The sequence below is a fragment of the Miscanthus floridulus genome, chromosome 7 (assembly GCF_019320115.1).
Source record: "Miscanthus floridulus cultivar M001 chromosome 7, ASM1932011v1, whole genome shotgun sequence".
NCBI classification, from domain to species: Eukaryota; Viridiplantae; Streptophyta; class Magnoliopsida; order Poales; family Poaceae; genus Miscanthus; species Miscanthus floridulus.
The window spans coordinates 20679631-20696575 of record NC_089586.1 but is presented as its reverse complement, the minus strand read 5'-3'; the positions used below and the strand labels follow the sequence as shown (position 1 = coordinate 20696575).

The window sequence follows — 16945 nt, the reverse complement described above, 5'->3', positions numbered from 1 at the left end:
CTCAGGAATGCTGTCACCCAGCGCCTCCACCGCAGTCTCAAGGAGGGCCATCATCTCCAAAGCCCGTCGTCCGGCGCGCGCGGCCGGGGCAGCCACGGAACCCGACAAGGCCAGCTCTCTGCGGGGTGCGGTGGCAGAGACGATGGCCGAAGACGGAGGAGGAAGGCCGGCCTTGACGTCCTGTAGTCGCCCAAAACCGGCGACACGGGCCGCAGCCTTGGACAGCACGACGGCCATATTTGGATCAGACCCAGGTGCCTGGCGCGATCTCGGGCGCCTGGGGCCAGGACGGCTGCCTGGCCGGAAGCTTGCCTGCTGGGAGGCCGCGACCCAAACATCAGCGGCAGCAGCACTGTCCACCTCGCGCCTCGCCGCAGCGGCCTCCTTGCGGCCACGCAGGCGGTGCACCAGGTTGATGACTTTGTCCTTGACGAATGCCGCGGCTGCCTTGAGCTTCTCGAAAGCAGCCGAGGCGAGCGTGCGCAGGTAGTCCGTCACCGCCTCAGCCGCGTCGTAGACGGAGTCGAGGGCGTCGTTGACAACGTCAGTCGCCGCCGCCCACGCCTTCCCGACCGCCACGCCCGCCCAGAACGCGGTGCTCACCGCGGCCCCCATTATTATCGATCGCTCCCAGCACACACACAGTCGGCCTCTTGCCCAGTTGCCCTGCCTGCTTTCTGTGTTGGTGTGTGGCTTGCGGTGCCTCTGCAAACGGGCGGCGCCTGCGAGATTTATAGCCACCCGGCCCGGCCTAGCGGTGGCGACGTCGAATGCATTGGGAATATGCAGCGTCCGATGATAAAGCGTGCACAAACGAAGCTCGAGTTGACGCAAGGTACGGTGGGTGGGCGCGTGGTACCAGGCATCAGCGGCGTCCTTTTCGTTCAGCGCACAGCTCAAGAGGAGGCGTCGCCCGCCGAACGGTACGATACGAGAGTTTCTGCTTCGAAAGTCGAGAGGGCTTGGGGCTGGAACCAGCCTTGCGACGCACCCATCCAATTGATGCCATGTCACCGGCCAGTCTCTTTCATAGCTTTATTACCGATATAAAGTTTCATTCCAAAGTTTTATAAATATTTAATTTCATTGACTCATAGATAGTTGGTAATCGTGTCAAGAGGGTTTATCTAAATAAAACTCATTTATTCTCTCTCTTCTTAAATACACTGCCACATCATAAAAAATACCTATCTAGCAACTTATTTAATGCAAATGAAACTCACATAAAACTCCCACTGAGACTGGCCTTAAGCGATTTTTTACTCCTTGTGCTCCTGCACACGGCTCAAAATCTTATAAATTTGTAAGTAATATAAAATGTATTATATAAATTTAATATGTACTACTAACCAAAATTTTATTATCTTTGCTCCCTCTCTCTATATATATTTATACAATATACAAATGCTCTTATTTATACACTCTATAATCTTTATCTAATTTTGATAAATTACTCCCTCCATCTAGGAATGATCTTCATATTTCACGCTTGGGAAAGTCAAACAAAATAGATTTGGCGCTCATCTAGGTGATTGTGGTGCTTTGGCGCCACGCGAGGTTTCCTGACTTGCATTAGGCTTGTTTAGATGCACATGTATTCACCTCAAGCTGCATGTGTTACAATGAATTTGGTGGTGAAAATTAAGCTAAGTTCCACCCAAATCTACTTCACCACACATAGATTGAGATGTATACACGTGCATCAAACAAGACCTTAGATGGAGCACTTATAGTCAGGCAGTTGGTAGCGGCCATGATGGAGGCACGGTCTCAGTCTCACGGACGAGGTGAGGGGACAGGTGACATGCAAACCTTGAATGTCACGGTGGGGGGGGTGGGGATGGGGGGTCCTCTGAGGGGAGTAGTTTTAATAGAGTCTGCCTATCCATCGCTCGGGTGTTAGAACACTCAATTTTTTCTTCACCCGCCGCGCCAGCCGCAGCCTCCTTCTTCTACCCCCTCTTGCCGCCGTCATGGCCATAGGCGACCCTCGCCCCGACCTGGACTGGCCACCTCATCCGCCGTCGGAACCCTAACGCCACCCTCCTCACCATCCCCACCGCCTAGCCGGCCTGCCTACCTCGAGCCTGTTCTAAGCCCACCGGAGTTAGAGAAGAAGAGAGGGAGAGGGCGGAGATCGATGGAGAAGAGGAAATTCTAGTGTTGGATTGCTCCAAAATACTCGAGTGTTTTGTAGCATTATCATTTTAATACTGTATTAATGTACTTTTCCTTATGAACAGTTCCTTTTAGTGTTTGTTGCTCAAAATGACGCATTTGTTTGAATAATTATTTTATGATAATAACTCAATTTAAGTTAATACTGGCCTCTTAAAATGTCTGATGGTTCCATGATGATTTTTTATTCCAGACGCCTTTTGGCCATATAAAAAAATCAATTTTGTATATTTTAACAAAGGTGGTTTACATAATTATATGCTGTTAGAATTGATTATTTTGTTCATGTTGCATCGTACATACATGTATATAAACGGACCACTCCTCTGTTTTCTCGCCGTGATGGCCAACCTAGCGGCCCAGCTCGCTGCCGTGCTCCGGGCCTGCATCAAGCGTAGCGACGGCCCCAAGCCCAGCCGCGCCCACGCCAAGGCCTTGCACGCGCGCGTCCTCGCCGCCGGCCTCGCCGCCGACACCTTCCTCCTCAACCGCCTCGTTGAGCTCTACTCCCTCTCGGGCATGCCATGCCACGCGCTCCGCGCCTTCCGCGCGCTGCCCCGCCCCAACGTCTACTCCTACAACGCCGCCATCTCGGCTGCCTGCCGCGCGTGGGACCTCGCCGCCGCCAGGGACCTGCTCGGCCAAATGCCCGACCGGAACGCCGTCTCTTGGAACACCGTCATCGCCGCCGTCGCGTGGTCGGGCTCCCCGGGGGAAGCGCTGGAGATGTACCAGGGGATGCTGCAGGAGGGCCTCGCCCCGACGAACTTCACGCTCGCCAGCGTGCTCAGCGCGTGCGGCGCTGTGGCCACGCTCGGTGACGGGAGGCGCTGCCATGGGCTCGCCGTCAAGGTCGGGCTTGACGGGAACCAGTTCGTTGAGAACGAGCTTCTCGGCATGTACACAAAGTGCGGGAGCGTCGCCGACGCGGTCAGGCTGTTCGACGGGATGGCTAGCCCAAACGAGGTTTCGTTCACGGCGATGATGGGCGGGCTAGCGTAGAGCGGGGCCGTCGACGATGCCCTCAGGCTATTCGCGCGGATGAGCAGGAGCGAGATTCGTGTTGATCCGGTAGCTGTCTCCAGTGTTCTAGGCGCGTGTGCGCAGTCCTGCGCTGGTGACTACAATGTCGCTCGTGCAATCCGGCTTGCACAGTCCATTCATGCATTGGTTGTCAGAAAAGGTTTTGGATCGGACCAACATTTGGGGAACTCGTTGATTGATATGTATGCAAAGGGCATGAAGATGGACGAGGCCATGGAAGTCTTTGAGTCGATGTCCAGTGTCAGTATTGTTTCTTGGAACATTCTTTTAATTGGATATGGTCAACTGGGTTGCTACGAGAGGGCCTTGGAAGTACTGGACTTTATGCAAGAGTCAGGTTTTGAGCCCAATGAGGTAACTTACAGTAACATGCTTGCTTCTTGTATTAAGGCAAGGGATGTTCCATCTGCTCGTGCAATGTTTGACAAGATATCAAAGCCAACTGTGACTACGTGGAACACCCTTTTATCTGGCTACAGCTAGGAGGAACTGCATCAAGACACAATCGAGTTGTTTAGGGGAATGCAACATCAAAATGTGCAACCTGACCGGACAACTTTGGCTGTGATCCTCAGTTCATGCTCTAGATTAGGAATTTTAGAACTAGGCAAGCAAGTGCATTCTGCTTCAGTAAGACTATTGCTTCATAATGACATGTTTGTTGCGAGTGGTTTGATTGATATGTATTCAAAATGTGGTCAGGTTGGCGTCTCACAGATCATTTTCAACATGATGACCGAGAGAGACGTGGTATGTTGGAATTCCATGATCTTAGGTTTGGCTATCCATTCTTTGAATGAAGAGGCCTTCAATTTCTTCAAGCAGATGCGGGAAAATGGAATGTTCCCCACAGAATCCTCTTATGCTAGTATGATCAATTCGTGTACTAGATTGTCATCCATACCTCAAGGTAGGCAGATACATGCTCAGGTTTTGAAGGATGATTATGATCAGAATGTCTATGTTGGCAGTTCCTTGATCGACATGTAAGCTAAGTGTGGCAACATGGATGATGCATGATTATGAAGAACATAGTGGCATGGAATGAGATGATCCATGGATATGCTCAGAATGGTTTTGGAGAGAAAGCTGTGGAATTGTTTGAGTACATGCTAACCACAAAACAGAAGCCTGACAGTGTGACTTTCATTGCTGTGCTGACAGGATGCAGTCACTCTGGGCTCATTGGTGAAGCGATTACATTCTTTAATTCCATGGAGAGCAACTATGGGATTACACCATTAGTTGAGCATTATACATGCCTCATAGATGCACTGGGGCGGGCTGCCCGTTTTGCTGAAGTTGAGGCTGTGATAGATAAAATGCCATACAAGGATGATCCTATACTGTGGGAAGTTCTTTTAGCTGCATGTGTTGTACATCACAATGCTGAGTTGGGGGAATTTGCTGCCAAGCATCTGTTCTGCCTTGATCCAAAGAATCCATCACCTTATGTGCTTCTATCAAACATATATGCTACCTTGGGTCGACATGGTGATGCCTCAGCCGTTAGGGCACTGATGAGTAGTCGTGGTGTTGTGAAAGGCCGTGGATACAGCTGGGTGAATCACAAGGATGGTGCTCGTGCCTTTATGGTAGCTGATGATCTTGGATCGAATGTTGGAGAACCCACAATGTTCAGTTATAATGAGGACACTTCTGGAATGACACAAGTGCACCTACGCAAAACCTGTGCTGGATGATTTGGAATCTGGTGCTGCTGCTGCCATATCCACAGAAATCTTAAGCCAATATTAGCTGAATCCAGCAGGCTCACTCTGGTGCAATTTACTTGGGAGCCTCAAGGTTTCACTCTTGTTTTAGCTTCAAGCATTACTGCAAATTAGGCGTGATCTGAACGTTTGGGAGGAAAGTGTGAAATGCAGGAATGCGCATTGAAGATTAGGTGCAAAGACAATTCCATGCTGGATTACTTAGTTCATTTCGTCATATTCTGCAAAAGGTGTGATGAGCCATGGCATGTGGAAGCTCATACCAATTCCTGGCTCCATGCACCATTATGTGTAAATTTCTATCCAGATGGATCAATGGATGAAAATGTTATTGTTTTTTTAAATGTAGAATGGGAGAAAAAGGTAACACTAACTGTACTATATGTTCTTAGGAATCTTAGCAGATGATGTCTTTTGATTACAATTTACAATACATGTACTGGAGAGTGATCAAATCGTTTCTTTTCTGATCAGAATACACAGTTTTTGACTTATTGTATCAATTTTTCATTGAAAATTCATAAGACACAACTTCCTCATTAGATCATTAGACCTCAATTTACAAGAATTTGCCTTATTTAGATACAAAATAGTGAAATACGTTGATCATGATACTAATCTGTATGGTAAATACAATGTTTACAATGGTGAATAAAATCAGTCTCTGTTGTTTTCAAGCATATGTTCCTTGAATATTAACGTTAGTAGTTAGTACATGTCAACCATAAGTTTGATGCTGACAGTGGGGTCACGACTCACAGGAATTGGCAACACTTTATGTCCTGCTTTACATGTCCCCTTTCATCTCTTTTTGTGACAGGACAACATAAAACATATTGCACATTTCTCGTCCATATAATATTCGCCTTTATTTAGTGCAAAGCTTGTTACAACATAATGTCATCTTGCTGACAATCTAAACTGAATGGTCCAAGATGCTCAAACTGTATTAATCTTTTCAGAGCTTGTGAGTTTTAACAAGCAGGAGCGGTAACTTTTGGGTAATCGGAATCTGATTGTGCTTCCCATTCTATCCAAGATCCATCATAAACTGGAACATCATGCTTTCCAATCCTGTAGAGCCCCTGTAAAAAGAGATATTATTAGGGATTGCTTTGCTAGTGCCTGGTAAATCCAAGATGAGCAAGGAAGATTCCAGACCAGAGCAAGTATGCAGGCAGTCACGCCAGATTCGCAAGTGACAACAATGGGTTGGTCTAGGGAAATTCCTGAAGAAACACCAAATACACCATACTGTTATTGCTTGGCAAACTTTTCAGAATTTCTGTACATGATCCCTAAGAAATACTCAATTTCTAAAAGATCTAAAATGTTAAATTATCAGTATTCTTGCTCTACTTCTCATATTTGTACTTTGGAAAAAATCTTGCTTTCTTTCTTGCCAAGAACACAATAAAATTACTTGTTTTAGATTATTAAAATGAGTTGCAACGGAATGGAGACCTGCTTGCTGAAACTTTTGCCGCAGCTCATCTGCAGAGAGAAGGTTTGGTGCACCATCGAACATCTGGGATGAAGTCAAACATCATCATTTCTTAGCAATTGATGGTTATCCAACTATCATGTGATATACTGAATCTTTGAATCATACCAACCTCAGGGAATGGATCACAGATGCTTCCTGGTATATGTCCACTTCTTACCCCTTTCCGTGGTTATGGTGCTACACCATCAAATCTGCGAATTTGAATGTGGGTAATTTTCTTCAGAATAAGAAGAAACCACAGGCAACTTAGGAAGAGGGGTCAATAACAAAAAAATGCCATCAGCTGGCAATGCATATAATGCATCTTTTAACAATTAGTTTGAGAATTAGCAGATTCACAAATGGTGAAATATATTTTCATCTGTACATCTAACAGTTTAATGTAATTCCTTTGAATTCAGAGTGAGGGCGGAGTCTTGCTTGAACTAGAGCGTTGTGTTTACTAACCTAAGTTTGTACTTGCAAATCATATTCAGTTAGCATAAGAACTTCTAGCTGCTACAGTTCGTGTAACTAAAGATGTTACCTGCCCTTTGCTCTAGCATCTATTTGTTGGTAAGTCTTAGCAGTAACATTATGTGCAACCTGTTGCATGAATCAAACAGCTCAATTTGCATGGGAATAACATTAATGTTTCACTTAGTGATAATCTTCATAGCTCCTTTTTGAGTTAATCATATTTACGGAATTCGGAGTTGATTCTATTACTCCAGAGTTGATCAAATTTATGGAGTTCCACCAAATTTTTGAGGCATCAATATAAAATTAAAGAAAGCAAAAGGGTTCATATGACCAGCAGACTGATACATATTTCAGTCTAAGCATGCAAGGCTAATACTTTCAGGTAAAAAAAAGTTACTAGCCTTTTCCAGTGTCCAGAATAGATTAGGCTGAGTGATTGTATTTGTCTACACAGACAAAAAATTGTAATTATCCAATAAGCAAAAAAAATGTTTAGTAATTATATGGACAGCATCATTTTAGCTCACCTGTTCACCATTATAAACCCTTTCGACAGCCTTATTTGCAGCATTTGATTTCAGAACTGAATCATCAGGGCTGGTATTTTCCACATTGAACCCAGAAGCTCGCCACTGAGGTAAACCACCGTCATACCCAGACTTTGTTGTGTCCAAGCACTCTAAACATCCTAAACATCTTGAAGGAAATCATGTTAGTTAAGTAAAACAATCAGATCACTCTTATAACAAAGAAAATAGTGTCCATGATAAGGTCGTCATTAATTTTGATCACTTTTTATATCAATAGCACAACTGAATTGCAAGTTTCTACTGGTTTCATCATTTTGATGAAGTGGATACTGGAACAGACTTCTGCTTACCACCAAACACGAGGTGCACTGAAGAATCCCTTTCCATCATAAACAATAACTTTATCCTGGTTTTTTATACCCAGCTCAGAAATTGCTGCTGCAAAAGCCTCTTTTGATGGCAAATGTGTGGTAACTGAAACAATATCATAGGGTAAACATATTATGCTTTAGGAAAAGAAAACAAGCTCTATATTACTACTATATTGCGAAACTAATTGAAAGAATCAGTCTACAGTTGGTGGCAAAATCTAACTTTAAGTACATGAGATTTGCAAAGCTGTATGAACCACAACCACCTTAGGAAATCCTTGTTGTTTATCTACTTCAACTAAAATAATGGAAAAAAATGAGGATGCAAGGTATATCCAGAAACATTTCTCACATCAGTTGTCTGATCAACTATGCCATCTAAGTCGAAGAATAGCGCACCAGGGATGTGTGCCACCTGAAGATATAAGAACACTTTAGCTCCAACAATTGTGTCAAAAAGGAAAATGAGACACGTTACAGCTGATGCTGAAAATCTGATATTCTTCCCATGGATCCCTGTTCTCTACTGGCATGTACCAGGAAGCATCCAAAACCTAAAACAAGTTGTTAACTATCACAAACCACATCTGTCTCTAACCCTCTAATTCTTTCTGGAAGTAAGATCAAATTGACAAACAATCATACTGTTATGTTCTCCACATACCTGCAGGGGATAGAAGAAGTATCTCTGAACTTTTTGTTTATGAAGGAAGCATTATTTAAGTATCTCTGAATTGAATATGAACATGCAAACTAGATGACTTTTTTTTTACCTTGACATCAGGCATTCCTAGGTGCTCGTGCAGCCACTGAGCAGAAACAACCGAATCATCCCGCGCCATTACAGACCAGCAGGCAAGCCAAGAGACCTAGGTCGCCGGAGTGGATTAGCTAAAAAAACGAAGCTTGCAAGTGAGATTCCCAAGCTAAAGGATAGCCTCCGCTCCAAGAAGAAGAAAAGAGGGAGAATAACCAAGCTGCCATATAGGCTAAGATTGGAGCTGACCTTATTGATTCGGATTCCTGCGGCCCTGTGGGAGAGCGCCTACGGGAGAGGAAGGGGAGCAGCGAGAGAGGCGGACGGGCGACGGGTGGAGCAGACGAGCTGATTTGGACTAGTGAGGTAGCCATGCCAAGGAATTATTTAAATATAATTAATAATTATATATATATATAAACATACTCCAACCGTCTCTAAATACCTATCGTTTTTGTTTCCCGAAAAAACAACTTGAACTAAATAATATATATATAAATATTAATATTTATGATACATAATTAATATCATTTTGATAGATATTTGAATCTAGTTTTTCAATAAATTTATTTGAAAAAATATTGCACGTATTTTCTACTAATCCAGTCAATTTTTTAATTAGGACAAGGGAGTATAAGTAATTGGTTTATTTGCCTCGGATTGATGCTGCGAGAGTGAACTGTGTGCTCAAGTTGTGTGTGCCCATGTTTGTGTGCTGATAAAGTGATAATTATGCAAACTGATCAGTGGCGTAATTAGTCCCGGTATACGGCCGCCTTTGCCCACAGAACACATAGCAGTTATGCTTATACAGACGACAGCACAAGCCAACAACAGCATGGAACTGCATTTCATGTCCTTTCAGTTATATAAGTACCTGTGCAAATACAGCTTTCCAACTCATACATGACAGCTACAAATCTTGTAGATTTCCAACTCAGAGTTCACCAAAAAAAAATCGCAGTTTTACAGCTATAGCAGAACCAAATATGTGCCCAAACGTTCCCTCAAAAAAAATATGTGCCCAAACACTCCCGAAGAAGCTATGCGCCTAACAACAGAGCAGATACGCTTCATAATTTTCCTGCATTCTTCCTATGAATCATTCAAGTAAAGAGTCTTCAGTCATTGCGATTTCTTCACCTGAAATTTGAACTCATGCCCATGTTTCAGTCGCAGTTGATCATCTCCTTAATTGTTTCTGGAAGCCGTCGCAAATGGAAGTACCCCTTGTTCATGTTTCAGATCTCCAAGCAGCAGTTAGAACTGTCATAAGAGCATTCCTTATATTTATTCCAAGAACAAGGTTTGGATACAGATGAAGGTGCTGATGCTTAAATCATGTTCTCATTCTATTCTTAAATGCCTTCATCCATTTGTACAGTTTGTTGAACCTATCCATGCATCCTATTGTATTGATTGATGATACCCTAAGCTTCCATCTTTCTCCTCACCAAACCAGTGAAGAAATCAAAGCTGCAAACAAATGGTACTATGTCAAATGCCATTCTTGACAAAGAATAGTTCGTGACAGAACAAACTATTACATGTTGAGAACATATATAGGATGAGAAGCATACAAAATATGGTACACATACCAAGTAATGATATATAGAACAAAAAAATTTAATGGATGAAAAAACAGAGTAATGGGCAATACCTGTTGCCATCTGGGTGTAACTGATAGCTTTTGTTATCTTCGCCAATAGCGTATAAGTACCCAGTTGGTGTTAACCCCTGAAAACGATTAATACCATTATTAGGTAAGTGGAAATATCAATTCAACCATAACAGTTCTATTTTGTGCTAACCTGGATGGTGACGACACTGCCTGACTTGCTTTCATGTGCATCTTGTACGACAACTCTCTGGCCACTACATAACAATGAAAAGTTCAAATCTCTTTCACATATAGTAGCACATACCAAGGATAGACCATATTATCTTGCAAGCACTCTCTTCAGATATTTACGATGAACACTTAAAATCCAAGTGGTAGTAAATTTAGTTCAGAGCAAAACTTCATAATAAGGTCCAATGAACATGTATATATTGAGATAATAGTCCATACCTATGAAGCCATGAGTTATAGTATTGCTCCTCAAGAGCCTGAAATCCTGCATTGGAATTTGAGGATATTAAGTACACAACTTTACCAACAACAATAAAGCCTTTTAGTCCCAAGCAAGTTGGGGCAGGCTAGAGTTGAGAAAATAATTACAGTCAAGTTTAAAACATGTTTTGTCAGCATCTAAATCAGTAATAGGAAAATAATCAATCTCTACAGCAAACACAAAATTATCATTGAATCCATTGTCAGGAAAGGAACCAACTCTGCATATACATCAACAGCCACGATTCTAATAAGGATGTGGTCATGTACTGCAAAAAATGGGGGGAAATGAAATCCAAAGTACCTTGGTTCAAGAAGATCTCGAATAGATTTTCGAATTTATTGAAGAAGTATGCCAGTATGTCTTCTCGTTTCAATATGGGTGACGTAGGATTTGCCTCTTGAAGTGCAGCATTCAAGCATGTGGTAGGCTTCGCATTGTCAACATTTAAACCAACACCTGATTAAGACCAAAGGAATCCCATCCTTGTCAAAGGAAAAAAAAAGAGATTAAATGCTTAGAATCAGCAAAATTGGAAATGCATGTTTTACCGGTACAAATATTGTAGACTTTGGGTTCATAAGATGAGGTACATAGAATGCCACCAACTTTTAATCCTTTCAAATAGAGATCATTAGGCCACTTTATCCTCACATCAAGTTCTGGTAGTCCCTGAGTTTTTATCACAAAGGCAGAATGAAATGGTAACTGAGGTAGTTAGCCTAATGAAAATAGGGGACTGACACTACAATCAATAAGCAGCAAACATGGGTACACTGAATTATAACCTAACCTTGGCACGGCATAGCTCCTTGATAGCTTCGGTAATAGAAATGCAAACAACATATTGCATAAGGGGCACCTTCCGTGCATCCTGCATCTGTGATGTGAAAGAGAACATGAGACAGCCTGGTGGCGATTCCCACACATTCTTTGAACGGCCTGCATGATTCATGAACAAAGATTAAATTTGTTACCTCTCAATAGCACATAGTACGTACTAAAATTATGTGATTACAAAGATCAAAGAAAAAAATGAAATGCATGTATGATCTGGTTTAGTCAACTAGTTAAGAATGTGTTAAACCAAAGAATTTCAATTGCCACAAAAAGGTAGAATCAATTAAAACAGTTATTTTGATAAAGAGGTGTCACACTACAGTCAGATTCCACTTGTGTTCACTAAGACTGCATTTTCAAGCAATTGATCTTAAAGATTACACAACATTCAGCAGATAGTTTCATCAGCTTTATCAATGATATCATAATAAGTTGAAGAGACCATCAATCTCGCCTAAAAAAACTCGATAACTTCGTAATCCAAGTTGCAATTCATGAGGTCCAAAACACAGGCTCCTTTTGGAAGCAAGGGGGAGCAAAACCCATGGATGGAAAAAAACCCCAAAGAACTAAGATAATAACTAAAATGATATCCCCATGGATTTTCCACTCCGGCAAAAGTCCAGGATCCCGGAGGAATTGAAGTTTCCAAATTAGGCCTAGGGAAAAAAGCAAGCCCCTAATGATACGCACCTCTCCCTTTGAACTGCATGTCGGCAACGCACACAACGCCCACCGGTAGCTTTGCAAAGTTCCTGCGAACACGAGCTGACGGCAAGTCAAACAGAGTAAAATAAGATCAAACGAAAACCCAATCCCTGGGCGTGAAACCAGACATCGCACTCACCACGCGATGAGATCCTGCGTGGAACCAATCCTGGGCGTCCAGAGCATCCACCTCCCGAACCGGCGCGCCCGGAGCGCGCTCATGTACGCGGCGGCGTCGAAGCCCGCGCCCTCGTAGGTGAGCGCGACAGCGACCTCACCGACCGGCTCGTCCTCCCCTAGGGCGACGGAACTGGCCACGGAGGCCAGCAGCTCCTGCTCCTGGGCTGACTTGCCATATGCCACGAGCGTGGTGGCTGCTCCGGCGGCCGCGGACATGGACAAGCCGGCGGGTGGCTGGTGGCGGGAAGCGGACAGGTAGCGGCGGAGTGCGACGGCGGCGAGTACGGCCCCGACGGTGGCCGCGGCCGCGGCCGCGGTGGTTGATGGCGGCGGGAGGCGCACGGGGAACGGCATTGCTGTCGCTGTTGGTTTGGTAGTTTGGTGTGCTTTGTTTCCTCCGTCACTAAGTTTTTTTTTCAATGTAAGTGGGCTGTGGAGCCCGACTCCGAGACATGCACAGGATTGATACTTGTGGGCTGGGAGAGTGGGCTCCAATGCTGCAGATATTGGGCTGGATCGGGTCCGTTAGTTCAAAGTCATGATGGAATGGAGCACTTATGCGCAAGTACGTATATTCTTTTGTGACAGGGAAAGTACGTTTTTTTTAAATAACTAGTAAAAAGGGCCGAAACAGTATATACAATTTATTGTTCGCTTACCTATATAACCTTCAGCATGTAGATTTCTTCCTCGACGACGTAAAGTGTTTCAATTCATCTATAAAATCACACTATATAATGCCTGCGCAAAGGTTAGCAATTTTAGCTGCTCTCCACCAATACTACTACTAGGTAGTTTAGATAACTTCTTCAAACGGGAATTCAATTCTTGTGATTTTTTAGATTCATGATTGCACTTTCAATTTTCAATCCAATTAAAATAGATATGACATACAAGTCTACTATCCACAAGACTACAAGTACAAATGAATTAGATAAAGAGATTCTATTTATGCGTAGATTGGTGTTCTCCTACCAGAGGGTGAGGGATCGAGAGAAATACCAGAGTCCGGACTCCAGAGGGATTGAGGAAGGGCCGGACTCGGAGGGAGAAGGGAAACGTGGCTGCCAGTTGCCGCTCGGTTGCTCCCACCCTGCAGCGAGAGACTTGGCGAGGAGGAGGTCACCACCGCTCTGGCCGTCCGGCGGCCGGTGGTGGCGTGGCGTGGAGGCGGCGGAGGAGCCACGAGCGGACTCCCGTGCGTGCGCCGTGTACGGGTGCGAGGAGCAGCAGCAGGTGCCCTAGTCCCTTTGTTGCTGGGCCTAATATCTGTGGACCGAAACTACATGAGGATAGGAAGTGTTACTGGACTCCGCCGCCCCTGCGACAGAGAAGAACAGAAGGTGGTTGTGGTTCAATGAGCAAGAATACCTCACAGCAGAACAGGTATGGTTGACGGATGATTTTCACGCGGCCCCTAGTTCGCAGGCAATCAAAATGGGATCCAACAATGATAAAAAAAAAGGATCCAAAAGGAAGAACCCCACAGGATTCAACACGCAGCTCGTCGCGCGCCCGTGCAAGCGTCCAGGACTCAACGGGACGTCAGCGGCTCACGGTGCGTCGCCGGCGGGTGTTGCCAGCTGGGGCTCGTCGCCGGCAATGGATCTCGTTGCGAGTCTATACCAAATCCCCCAAACTCCGGTCTCACTCTCACAGCCACGGGGAAGGCGCAGCGGCGGAGGTGAGATTTGGACCGCGAGTACAATAGCTGGAACCCGTGCCTAAACCCTGAGGCCGAGGCTAAACCCATGCTGAGAGACAGAGAGAGGGAGGAACAGAGGGAAGAGAGAGCGGTGGAGGGATTACCTTCCTGCCAGGCGGCGGCGGTGCCAATCGATGTCAGCGAGGGCGGCGGCGGGTGGTAAACAGATGATTAGCAGTGGCGCCGCTGCACGAGTGGGCCTCCCCACTCCGCTTCTATACGCATCATCTACCTGGGCTTCATCAGTTCATCCTCCAGTCGGGCCGTATTGTTGAGGCGGTTGCTATCGACCTTTCTTATAGCCCGTCGACAGATTGATTGGGCCTGAATTTATCACATATCACACTTTATTGGGCCATACACACCATGTAACGTGTCAATTATTTATATGCACTTTTGCTCAAAAAAAATATATTTATATGCACTGATTCCACTCCCTCAAAAAAAAAAAGGATCTCAAGTGCATTTATGTTCTAAAAATTGCTAACACTCTGCTATGTGGAGAGCAGCTAAAGTGCATTGATTGAGCAAAGGTTCGATTTAAGTATGTTTTAGAGAGTTTTACATGTAGAGCTGTTTTTTTTTCAAACGGGTTACTGTTCCTGCTAACTCCAATGATAGTTGTTCCGGTGGCAGAGCTCGTCGATTTTGACGCCTAGGGCCACTTCCAAAGCCTATATACCGCCTGCGCGAAGGCTTCCATCGGGTCCACTACAAAACTATCTTATAAATGTATAAGTTTATACTTAAATCCGCGATATAATTCATGAAAACATGAAAGTTGTTAAAAAATAACTAACTAATGATGTTTGGTTCGCATAAAGTTGGGTTTTTGGCACTAATTGTAACAACCCAAAAATCCATACATCAAAAATACCAACTACAAAAAAAATTCTTGGAACTCCCATGTAGTGATGAGTGTCATGTATAGAAAGCCAACCTGAGGGCTGCATTAGGCATAACCCCAACCCAAGTCATCACATAAGCATAGCATGACATTTGCTGATTATGTTATTTAATTTCTAACAAATAAAGGGTTGCATACATTGTTAACTCAAATTGTGAGTTGGATCTTCATTTGTTTTATGTAATGCCTAACAACTCCTTTAAAAGTAATAAACCATCAAATCAAATCAAAGAATAAGGATTTGTTACACTTACTTTTGTTATACAAAATGGCTAAATAAATTCCTAATATATATATAAGAATGTTGTGGGTCACATATCTAAAACTCTAATGAATTTGGTGCACCAATTTTTGAATTCAAAAACCAAAACCAAATTTGAATTCAAACAAATGGAAGAGAACTGAAAATAAAAAAAAAAGAAAAGAAGAAGTGGGCCTCGCAGCGAGCCGCTCGACCCAAGCTAGCCAGCCTAGCCAGCACCATCGCGGCCGCCCCCCAGCGCCCACGGCCCAGCTTGCGGCCCAGCAACGCCCGTGCGCTCCCCGCCTTCGCTCGCTGCCGCTGCTGCTGGACCCGCATGGCAGCCCTACTGTGCTTCTTCTCCACACCCACGCTGATTCTCCCCTCCGACAGAACCCCGACAGCAATGGCAGGGCGGGCCAGGGGGTCACGCCCGGGGCATGGCCTTGCCCCCCTTGCGCCGCGCCCACGCAACCACGCATGGCTGTCGGATGGGATGCACGCCTCCGATTCCCCTCAATCTCTAGCTGCCGAACGCCGGGCTCCATGGCCGAGCTCGGCTATAAAAGCCCCAGCCCCGGAGCCCTAGCGCTCGTCCTGTCGCCCCGCCGCCACCTTGGTGGCCGTCCACAGCCCACCCAAGCCAAGAGGGAGAAGAGGAAGAAGAGGGGGAAACACCGAAGCCGCTGTGGGGGAGGAGACCACCGGAGCCGAGAGCGATGCCGTCGTCTACATCACCGACGCGGTTCGGCATGGCACTACATGACTACCGAAGCTACACGGCCTCGAATCGACACGGCACCACCATCCATTCTTCCACGCCACCCATGATGAGCCCCCCTTCTGGTCTCTCTCTGCCGCCAAACCTCACCATCGGCCATGGCGCTCCACACCTAGAGCGCGTAGGCCAGCGCCTTGTCTCTGGCCACTAGGAACACACGCACCCACGCACACCCCACGACCATGTTGTGACCACCCCATGGGAGCCCCCTTGATCAACCGTGCGCATCACCGTCGTCACCATGTCGCTATGGCCGCTGGAGCCCCCACCGACCACCGGGAAACCGAAACCCCGCCTCGAGCTTAGGATGCCCTCGCCGCGTCCACACGAAGCCGTAGAAGCCTCATCTGCCCAGCACTAGCCACTAGAGGGCCTGCGTGCGTGGCCTCGCCACCGGCGAGCACTGCCGAGCCACCGGCCACCGTGGCCAACGCACTGGAGGACCTCGACCACCACTTAGACCTCATGATCATGATCGCCGTGGCCCGGGGAAGCTTTCCCCCTCCCCAATCGGACACCAGCACTGCCACGGAGGCTCACCGGGCACTCGCCGCCGACGGGAGCACCGCCGCGGAAGAAAACAGGGGAACACCCCCTCGCCGGCCACCCATGCGTGAGCTCGGTGCACGTGAGCCGAGCCAAGGAGAAGAGACAGTGGACTTGGTCCACCATGCGCCCTACCATAAGTCCATGGACCATGAGCGCTGGTCCACCGTGAGCCACACGGTGTGAGCCGCGCTGTGGACGAAGCCCAATAAGAGCCCACGACCGTGACGTGGCAGCGTCACAGCGTGCCACGTGTCTGGCCCGGCCCGACCTAGACCGACCCAACCCAAAGCCCAACCGGCCCAGTTCGGACCCGGCCCGTATTGACCGTTGACTGGTCA

At 46.0% G+C, this 16945-nt stretch overlaps 1 protein-coding gene and 2 pseudogenes across 5 annotated transcripts; 1 reads left to right on the top strand and 2 right to left on the bottom strand.

The window, feature by feature from the left end:
* The first annotated feature begins 2520 nt into the window (after positions 1 to 2520).
* On the top strand, positions 2521 to 4925 carry LOC136462757 (pentatricopeptide repeat-containing protein At4g20770-like; annotated as a pseudogene).
* A 697-nt stretch (positions 4926 to 5622) lies between these two features.
* Positions 5623 to 8667, bottom strand: LOC136462756 (thiosulfate/3-mercaptopyruvate sulfurtransferase 1, mitochondrial-like; annotated as a pseudogene).
* Positions 8668 to 9427: 760 nt separating this feature from the next.
* LOC136462754 (biotin--protein ligase 2-like) lies at positions 9428 to 14356 on the bottom strand. Of its 5 annotated transcripts, none has more exons than XM_066461803.1 (12): positions 14234 to 14356; positions 13427 to 13745; positions 13084 to 13165; positions 12384 to 12935; positions 12230 to 12291; positions 11490 to 11638; positions 11248 to 11368; positions 11000 to 11155; positions 10654 to 10699; positions 10394 to 10457; positions 10243 to 10319; positions 9428 to 10058 (listed from the first exon to the last, which is right to left on the bottom strand). In XM_066461803.1, the coding sequence occupies exons 4-12, from the start codon at positions 12776 to 12778 to the stop codon at positions 10013 to 10015; spliced, it is 1116 nt and encodes a 371-aa protein (XP_066317900.1). In that variant the 5' UTR covers positions 12779 to 12935; positions 13084 to 13165; positions 13427 to 13745; positions 14234 to 14356; the 3' UTR covers positions 9428 to 10012. The 5 variants fall into 5 exon arrangements, with proteins under 5 accessions (XP_066317900.1, XP_066317902.1, XP_066317901.1 ...); XM_066461805.1 differs by having other exon boundaries at positions 13427 to 13693; positions 14234 to 14291; XM_066461804.1 differs by lacking the exon at positions 14234 to 14356 and adding an exon at positions 13796 to 14218 and having other exon boundaries at positions 13427 to 13693.
* Positions 14357 to 16945: the final 2589 nt, after the last annotated feature.